The sequence below is a fragment of the Acomys russatus genome, chromosome 7 (assembly GCF_903995435.1).
Source record: "Acomys russatus chromosome 7, mAcoRus1.1, whole genome shotgun sequence".
NCBI lineage: Eukaryota > Metazoa > Chordata > Mammalia > Rodentia > Muridae > Acomys > Acomys russatus.
The window spans coordinates 65,260,476-65,270,522 of NC_067143.1; the positions used below are offsets into that span (position 1 = coordinate 65,260,476).

General features: G+C 46.1%; 1 protein-coding gene across 1 annotated transcript in view; it reads right to left on the bottom strand.

The window, feature by feature from the left end:
* The window catches only part of Sox6 (SRY-box transcription factor 6), a 333,439-nt gene extending 325,437 nt beyond the window's left edge, over nt 1-8,002 (bottom strand). Inside the window, exon 1 of the mRNA XM_051149259.1 lies at nt 7,756-8,002. Coding sequence (XP_051005216.1) covers nt 7,756-7,832 — 77 coding nt within the window. The 5' untranslated portion in view covers nt 7,833-8,002. The remainder of the gene's footprint in view (nt 1-7,755) is intronic.
* Nucleotides 8,003-10,047: the final 2,045 nt, after the last annotated feature.

Sequence of the window (10,047 nt, forward strand, 5' to 3'; positions counted from 1 at the left end):
CTCAGACTCCCATAAACAAACACTGCCTTTTCCACAAACACTCCTGGCTCTGAGGGCTTCTATTCCTCCCTCCATAGTGCTCTCCTCCCTCCATAGTGCTCTCCTCCCTCCATAGTGCTCTCCTCCCTCCATAGTGCTCTCCTCCCTCTATAGTGCTCTCCTCCCTCTATAGTGCTCTCCTCCCTCCATAGTGCTCTCCTCCCTCCATAGTGCTCTCCTCCCTCCATAGTGCTCTCCTCCCTCCATAGTGCTCTCCTCCCTCTATAGTGCTCTCCTCCTTCCATAGTGCTCTCCTCCCTCTATAGTGCTCTCCTCCCTCTATAGTGCTCTCCTCCCTCCCTAGTGCTCTCCTCCCTCCATAGTGCTCTCCTCCCTCCATAGTGCTCTCCTCCCTCTATAGTGCTCTCCTCCCTCCCTAGTGCTCTCCTCCCTCCATAGTGCTCTCCTCCCTCCCTCTCTAGAAAGGTGTATACGGCTGCTGAAGTCGGCGCTCCGCTTCCACCTCTCAGCTCTCCTCTAAAAAGTGTCATTTCTGATCATTCACCCCACGGTGCTGGTTCAGCAGGGGAGCAGGTCAGAGGGGAACAAACTGGGCACCATCAACAGCTCTGGCTTCCTTGAACTATGAAGCAGAAGCTGGCAACCTGGTGCCTCGCTCCCTGTCCGGAAGCTTCCTTGAACCCAGCCTCAACTGGACATCCAGTCTCCTTTGCACTGTGCTTTCTCCATTCTGTGTCATCAGGGAAGAATCAGAAAGACACAGGTGCTCGCACAGGCTGGCTCCACATGCACTCAGGCGCACTAGGAGAGAAGTTGTATGTCTGGGGCAAGCTTGACTGTGATCTGTAATAAATTTCTCATCATCCAGTGAAACGTTTCGATGAGAAAAATAAGACTGTTTTAGGAAAACATTGCTTTCCTCAATCTTACAATTTCCAAGTAATATAACAAAATTTTTCCTTGTAAGAAATCCTACACGTGACCTTACATCGTGAAAGTCTCCTAGCCGAGGGATGTAGTCAGGAGTTCTGAACTTGGCTGGTGGCTAATTTGAGCCATCCCTAAAATTGTACTCCCACATGATATTTCTTACAATACAGAGATTTTGATAAAGAATGTTGAGAAGAAAATATTTCCAGAGCTCCAGGAGACATGCCATAGGCTTCTGTTAAGTGAAAGAAAAAAAAAAAGGACTCATTTGAAGATTTGTCTCCTGTGTGACTCACAGACAGGCGCACACCTGTCCATTCATTGCTGCATCCTTGCTGCCTGGTACCATGCACCCAACCTTACAGATGCTCAACAGTTCTGAGAAGAAAAGCAGAGGGGAAAGCAGAACTGGAGCAGCGAGCAAATAGATCCTTCTTGTGTACCGAGGCAAGTCCATCCAGCACAGCACCGCGGCGCTGAGGTGGCCAGCCCCGCCTCCACTCTGCCCCTGTGCCCTTGATCAAGCACCCCCCAGCTTTATTTCTAAACCCTGCTATTATTTTGTCTCATCCCAACACTGAGCTGTCTTCCTTCCCTGAAAGGCCCCAAACAACCACAAGGTGTTACTATTAACATACACTTTGCAGTGCCATAGCAACGAAACTTAAAACTAGGCTTGTCAGAATTTTCCGCAGCACCTTCCCTTCTTTACTCACGTCCAGAAGAGCACAGTTCTCAAAAGCATCATGGCTTCTCCCCGCGATGCTGCCTCAACTGTGCCACACCTCCCTGGAGATGTCTCTCAGGCCCTCCTTGTTCACATTACCTCTGGACAGGCTCAAACTCCAGCAACCTCGCTTATCTCTTTCAGTTCCTTCCTCTTTCGAATGAATTGCTGCCATTCCGTCTGCCTCCACTGTCCTAATCAAAACATATCAGCAGCTGTCCCTTAGAGACAATGAAATCTAAACTCCTGATCCAGGCATTCAAGGCCCTGCACCCACACCCACCAGAGATTTCTAAGCCTGCCTTCCTTCTCTGGGCTACCCCCTTGCGTTCTGCTCTGTGTGCACTCATACTCTCGAGATGGGCTCACGTCTGTCGCCTTGGTTCTTCCGGGCCCTGTCTTTCTACTCCGATGAAACCAGCTGGGACCATCCCAGGGACTGTGGTCCTAACTCTCAGGAATTCATTCTTGCAAAATTTACTCAATATTTGATGCACATACCCTACACAACCTTTTTTTAATGAAAGAATGATCGAATACAAACAGTTGTATACTTTATCCCAACCAGACTGTAGTTTCCAAGAAAGAGAACAAAATTCCATATTTCTCTACATCCCAAAGTGCCAACCTAGCACAATACTTGGGGTGAAGACATCAGTAACCATTACCCAGTTGTTCAGATGAGCAAGGAGGCGCAGGTGGGGTGTTAACCAACCAGAGAAGCAGGAGCCATTGGCAGATTTAAAATGAAGCTTCTAAACCTCTGTACTCAATTAAGTGTCTTCTCTTTCCACATGCTCTGGCCCATTAAATTCATTTCAAATTTTAAACATAACTGCAACTAAAAAGCCAATCCAATCATTAATTTATGTCTCCAGGAACATTAAAAAGATGATCAAATGGGGTAGTAAATGGATGGATGATGGTTAGATAGATGGACATTGGAGAAATCACTGAAAGATGCGCAGTTTCCACTAGAAGCTTAGAAAGTCTCTGCCCTGTGCTCTGTGCTACTACATACAGTGTGAGGTCATGTTCTCAGACAACTGTTGGAGTCAGGTGATGTCACTGTCCTGTTTAGCGATAAGAAAACACAAAAAACAAAACTGCTTATTATTAAAACTGTAAGGCCAAGTAAGATGGCACATGCTGTAATCCCAGCACTCAGGAGGCAGGGATAGGAGGGTAGCTTCAGGTTCAAAGCTTTCTCAGTCTACATGGTAATTCTGAGGCCAGCCAAGACCACATAGCAAAATCCTTATCTCACAACGCAAGGAAAAAAATAAAACAGCACTCACCCAAAGGCCATACCAAGCAAACAGAGGGCTGATAGTTTAACTCTCAGACAGATTCCACAAGGGTTAAATATTTTTGAAATATATAAACTATTAGGTATTTCCAATTATCACACGAATCCTTTTACTAATATATTCCCTATTTCATTATGAATATCCTCTCCCTCTCTCTCTCTCTCTCTCTGTGTGTGTGTGTTTGTGTGTGTGTGTGTGTGTGTGTGTGTGTGTGTGTGTGTGTGTGTGTTTTGATCCCTAGCACTTCAAAATCAAACAAAAGACATTTGATTACTAGATGACAACTGAGAGTAGGGATAGAGATAAAGGCAGAAGTGGTGTGGTAGTTGGAGTGAGAATGGCCCCCGCAGGCTCATATATTTGAGTGTTTGGAAGCAGTTAGTGGAATTATAGGGGAAGGATTAAGAGATGTGGCCATTTTAGAGGAGATGTGCACTGGGGGCTTAAGCCACTTCTGGTTAACTCTTTCTCTCTCTTCCTCACGGTCTCAACATGTAAGCTCTTAATTACTGCTCCAGCACCAATGCCTCATGTCTATTGCCATCTTCCTACCATGGTGGCCATGAACTCTAAGCCCCCTGGAATTGTGGTGCCCCAAATTAAAAGCTTACTGTTATAAGTTGCCTTAGTCATAGTGTTTTTGTCGTGGCAATAGAAAAGCAACTAAGACATGTAGGAAGAAGGTGGAGGAAGAGGAGAAGTTAGAAGAGGAGGTTGTTGAACAGGCCACCCTGACCTCAGGCCAGCTATTCTGACAGCAAAATCAGCTGAGCAAGTAACTACAGCCCCCAGTGCAGGAGGCTAGGAGTGACTACATCCCCCAGTGCAGAAGGCTGGGGGTAACTACAGCCCCCCAGTGCAGGAGGCTGGGGGTAACTACAGCCCCCCAGTGCAGGAGGCTGGGGGTAACTACAGCCCCCCAGTGCAGAAGGCTGGGGGTAACTACAGCCCCCCAGTGCAGAAGGCTGGGGGTAACTACAGCCCCCCAGTGCAGGAGGCTGGGGGTAACTACAGCCTCCAGTGCAGGAGGCTGGGGGTAACTACAGCCCCCAGTGCAGGAGGCTGGGGGTAACTACAGCCCCCCAGTGCAGGAGGCTGGGGGTGACTACAGCCCCCAGTGCAGGAGGCTGGGGGTGACTACAGCCCCCAGTGCAGGAGGCTGGGAGTGACTACAGCCCCCAGTGCAGGAGGCTGGGGGTGACTACAGCCCCCAGTGTAGGAGGCTGGGGTGACTACAGCCCCCAGTGCAGGAGGCTGGGGGTAACTACAGCCCCCCAGTGCAGGAGGCTGGGGGTGACTACAGCCCCCAGTGCAGGAGGCTGGGGGTAACTACAGCCCCCCAGTGCAGGAGGCTGGGGGTAACTACAGCCCCCAGTGCAGGAGGCTGGGGGTAACTACAGCCCCCAGTGCAGGAGGCTGGGGGTAACTACAGCCCCCAGTGCAGGAGGCTGGGGGTAACTACAGCCCCCCAGTGCAGGAGGCTGGGGGTAACTACAGCCCCCCAGTGCAGGAGGCTGGGGGTAACTACAGCCCCCCAGTGCAGGAGGCTGGGGGTAACTACAGCCCCCAGTGCAGGAGGCTGGGAGTGACTACAGCCCCCAGTGCAGGAGGCTGGGGGTAACTACAGCCCCCAGTGCAGGAGGCTGGGGGTAACTACAGCCCCCCAGTGCAGGAGGCTGGGGGTAACTACAGCCCCCAGGGCAGGAGGCTGGGGGTAACTACAGCCCCCAGTGCAGAAGGCTGGGGGTAACTACAGCCCCCAGGGCAGGAGGCTGGGGGTAACCACTGCACTTTTGCTTAACATATACCATACTATTCTAGCTTGCATTTTCTGTCTAGCATTGCTCGCCCACATATAACTATGTCCTTCTACAGTCAATGGTGCAGCACAAGGAGCTCACTGCTCAGTCATGTCAGGGTTTAGAGAAGGGTGACATCCAGTTTCTGCTTGCCAGCTCTGGCCACCAAAGCCACCCTGGACACAGGTCAGAGCTGAAACCACCTCAGAAGGTGTGACTCCTACCACGTCATGAACTACAAAAGCAGGTAGGTGTCAGGGCAGCCCTGAGGAAAAGGAGACAGGAGCTCCAGCAATATTCATTTAGACAGAGCTGTGTAAGCTGATGCCAGGCAGGGCACAAGAACTCAAACGGGCTCCTAAAACCTTACTGCATGTGGCATTACTTATACCCTGACTCCTAGGGAAAGAGGCAGAAAAGCTTCAGACACAAGGACATCAATTTTTCTAAACTGCCACTGTCTGTAGAAGCTAAAGAAAGGTTTTCTCCAGTGATACTGATTTCTACACTTTTAATATGCAAAACATACTCTGCTTTTGCAGATACCTGAAGTGCCACCATCCTGTGCTTTTCCCTCCATACCTCGGCAGCTCTCTACCTTCCTTACAGCTATTTGCTGTAAATTTCTCACTTGCATTCGCTGGTAACATATTATCATAAACAGCTCGAGGAGAACATGAGAATCCAATTGTCTCCATGAATCACTGCACAGAATTGTTTTGCTTATCATTACGAAAGTCAAATGTGGCTGCCCACAGCCTTGCATATTAAGAGACTCTTTCCTGTGCATCTAACTGCACCTACCAATCTAGGAACCTCTGGCTTTCCCCAGGTCTGGTGTTTGTTGTCAGAAAGAACTGGATGTTGTCCACAGTCAGGCCCTGACCATGGAAGCATGCCTTGCAACTTCACAAAACTGACTGAGCTAGTTCTCTGGATGACTTTTTTAAACTGCCTTATTTACTTGTATCTATGGTACCTAAAACTGGAAAATACCTCACTTGTCCCAAAAGAGCCTTCTGCCAGATGGGAACCTGTGGTGTGGTGGGAAGGCTTTGACATGGGATTTAAATCTCGGACCACTTACTGCATAGACCTGTGGCTCCATGTCCCCATGTGTGTAAATGGGTTCGACTCATGTACCTTTAAGAGTTGATGTGAAGGTCAAACTAATGACAGTGAAAGTATCTAGCATTTGGTAGAAGTGGAAAGAATGCTAAAATACTCTAAAAACTCAGAGGAAAAAATATTTTGCTCTAAACAAACCAATAAAAAATCCTTAAAGAAAGAAATTCTGCAATTTTAGAAATCATTTAAAGATCCCCTCAAATGGCAGTTTACTAGTCTCAGTCTGTCTGTGACCCAGGGATAAGTGGACCAGTGACAAAGTACATTTTACACATACAGGCGCATACACACCAGCTCTACAAAGGCCTACAGATAAGACACTCTTCCCACTGGAAAGGCCAGATCCTGCTGATCGCTTAACTGAGAGCTGTTTGCAAGGATAGATAGAGTCCAGGACTCAGGTCGGCCATTAGGGCCTCCTACTCTTCATCTCTTTCCTTGATTTTCAACAACAACAACAGAAACAGCCCAGAATTCGGACACAGCAGCCCATTCATTGTCAATCGACTTTAAACCAAAGCAACCCTGTTAGAAACAGTTCTTACATTAACTTGATAGCACACAGGCAGCCTAAGCCACCTCTGTTCCAGGAAGTGCCTGGATGCTTTTCAGAGGACACACCAACACCCTGAGCAGCAGTAATTCCTGTCCCCCACAAGAAACTCAAAATGTTTCCTGTTTTTTGCCAGTTTCTCTGTTTCTAAATCAGGTTGAGGATCCAGTTTCTATCGATGGCCTAAAGCCCCACAGCTTCCTGGGTTGATTGAAGACACATAGCATTTATCTTCTCACCACCATTTACTGTAAAGAACCAACTTTGCCTGTTTAGAATTTTAGTGACTTCATTATTACAGAATAGATGTTCTTCACTGAAACTCAGTCAAAAACACTGTCCACTGCGGCCTGGGATGTCTACTCGCATTGTTTGAAGCTGAGTGTATCAACAGGATGAACCCGCCTGAGGACTGAGCTCATAGACACTGGGGCTTCTAGAACAGCTGGATGAGAAAAGAAACAAACAAATATCTTGAACTTTGCCAAGCACTAAGGGAACAAACTCAGGGTATGTTAGTAAGGAAAAAAAATGTAAAAGCAACAAATGACGGAATAAAGGGGGTTGAAATGAAAGGAAAGAATGAAGCACTATTGTAATGCGTGTCCCAGGAGTCAGCTCACTACAGTGACATTAGAATGCCTTTGTTTAATGCAGTCATGATGTTCAGCGCTGTAAATCCCAGTAGGATCGCAATTTTTCCTCGTTAGAATTACTTGTGAACATTGACCATTTTAAGTTCTTTACTTAAAACACACCAACAATTAGCCGGTGGCCTGCTTGTCAGTTGGGCCTCTTTGAAATGTTGGTTACAATGAAGTATTTTCACTGGAGAAGGTATCTTCACCACATAAGGTCCCTTGTCAGATCAGCATGCCTTAGAAAACAGCAAGTAATGGGGGACAGATGGGTCCTGCTGAAAGAGTTAATGCACGCAGTCTGTGATTGTCCCTTCATAAAAATATACCAGAACCATATACTACACAGTGATGTTTAGTGAGTGTTTAGTGAGAAAAAAAAAGAGTGAATGTTTAAAAAATATAATAAATATTACTTTTTTAAAAGATGTGTGTATTAACTCCAAGGAAAATCAAACCTTTTTTTAAAAAATCCATTACGGTTCCCTAGGAAGATTACAAATGTCATACAAAAATGCCTTTCAAGTTATTAGTTTGCTACCGTGACATCAGCGGCAGCTCCTCACACACAGCCATCCCATCCAATCAGGTAGGCTTTGAAGTTTAGAAAATTAGAAGGTAAAGTAACACAGTTAAGACCTGTGACAGCTAAAAGGCACAAATCACTCACACGAAGTGGCTGCTCCTCCACTCTTCAGTCCGGCTTTCTCTTGCCACATCAGCCAGAACTTCAGAACTCGAGGGCATAGCCCCTTTGACACCTTCCCAAATCACAAAAGCCACTGCCAACGTCCCAAAAAAAATTTTATTACAAAAAAGAGTGAATTAATCTTTCTTCAGTTCCAGGCTACCAACTGTAGCCATGGCTTTAAACAACATCTAATCTGCTTAAAGAAAGCAGCATCAATTCTGTTCAACAATTAAAAGAGTTAAAAGCGTAAAAGTCGATGGGAGCCGTGAAGACTCCTGGCCTGTGGGGAGATACAGTACTCACATGCCTCTGCCACTGCTGCTACAGTTAAGCAAACTTTACAAGCTAGTCAAGCCATCATGCAATAGAGCCTATTTGCTGAGCAACAGTGGAGCTTTGTGGTCGGCCTCACAGTTGACAGTAAGTTATGAGCCCTTTGTGAGCACAGGGGAAGGAAAACAGAGATCGGAATTTGGCAGGAAAATATAATACAGAATTCTCCTGTCTATGGAACCTGAATTTTTGTGAAAACAATCAAGCATTGTTGAAAGAAAGAAAAGCAACTTTGACAGATGAAATATAGAGGGGCCCCTTTTAGGAAAACAGTAAACAAAGCGCCATTCAGGCTGGGTCTGCTCTGTCATTTATACAGATAGCTGCTTCTGTGTGTGAGAGTTTACAGCAAAGAGTTCAGATTCAACAAATCAAGTGTAAAATCGCCCACAGTCCCCACTAGAAAAGGCTGCTAGGAAAAGACAGGAATGCCAAAGAGAAAAATATCACAGTTTTTTCTGTGTGGAAGAGAGGACACAATGAGTAGATGGGGTGAAAGGGCCTCTAAGAGAAGTCTGAGAGACAAGCCAAAAATCTAACAATTGTTAATTATGAAGGGCTAATTTTGTCAAGAGACAGGAAAAGAGAAGGACACTGGAGATCACTCAATAGAAATATGAAAGGAAGAAGCCATTCTTCATCATTGTTGGAGAACTATGTCTCTCTTTCTCCAAGCTGGACCTCATGAGGTCATCATTGGCACGAAAGCCCCAAAACCCTGGGCTTGGTTCTACTCTAGTTTGGCCATCTGGAATGCCAGCACACAGTGCAGCACTTTCTCCAAAGTATCTTAATTCCTCTTTCCAAAAATAGGCACCCTGGCCCGCTTTAGTCACCCAAACTGGAAAATGTACAGCAGAGAATGAAATGAAAAGCATTTTTGTTTCCCGCCCTCCTCAGGGTGGGGGAGTCAGGAAAAAGAGCTCTAAACACTGAAGTTCTGACTACAGAGCCTGTTTCTGCTAAGCACACGGTCGCGAATTGTCTGGCAAGTATTACAAATCTGAGTTTGGGACATATAAGAGACTCTTAGACACACATGTCTTTGCAGCCAACACAGTCATTGTTAAGGCTTTAAGGAATTTTTTAAAGAGCAGAAACCAATAAAGTCACAGTTAGAATCAAATGACACAGGACTTGCACATCAATTCGAAAACATGTATAAAACTACTTGGTTTTTGCTGGATCCAGTAAAGTGACAGCCTCTGCTGTGTGCTAATCTGGAATCAAACCAAGCCACACCTAAGCAAATAATGCTTTGGAGACGCAAAATAATACAGATTCCTTTATTTAGACTGCCCAAGCAGTTTATTTCACCAACGAAATCCCATAATAACTAGCTACATTTTAAACATTCCTTTTAAAACAAAGCCCACAAAATGCTCAAGTGTGCCCATAGGTCAAGAATAATAAAAGCAAGCATGCATATGGATTCAGTGCTGCAGATTTATTCAGCATTGGTTAATGGTTTCTATAGAGATTGATGTCAATCTCTCTGGCCTTTCTTGTGTCAACAGTAAGTTACAACAAGAAAGATCGTGGCTTTTGCCTTTGATTAGAAGAGGTGTCTTTCTCTGGTTGGCTGAAGGTCACCGCACTGCAGTATGCACTCACTTATTACAGCTCCCAAGCAGAGTGTATACAGAAAAAGCTGATTTGCTCCCCAAAATGGCCAGAGCCAGAGCGAACAAAAGATGTCTCTGAGCACACTAGTTCCTTCTCAAAGAAATGTGGTCCTGATAAACCATTACACACAACACAGAGCTAGGAACCCAGAGTGGGAGGCCTGCTTCCAGCGATGTTCCTTCCATTACACACGACACAGAGCTAGGAACCCTGAGTGGGAGGCCTGCTTCCCTCCATGTTCCTTCCGTGCATCACTTTCAAATTACGCGGTATCAGGTGAGTTGTTATATTGTTTTATTGTAAGACGCATAT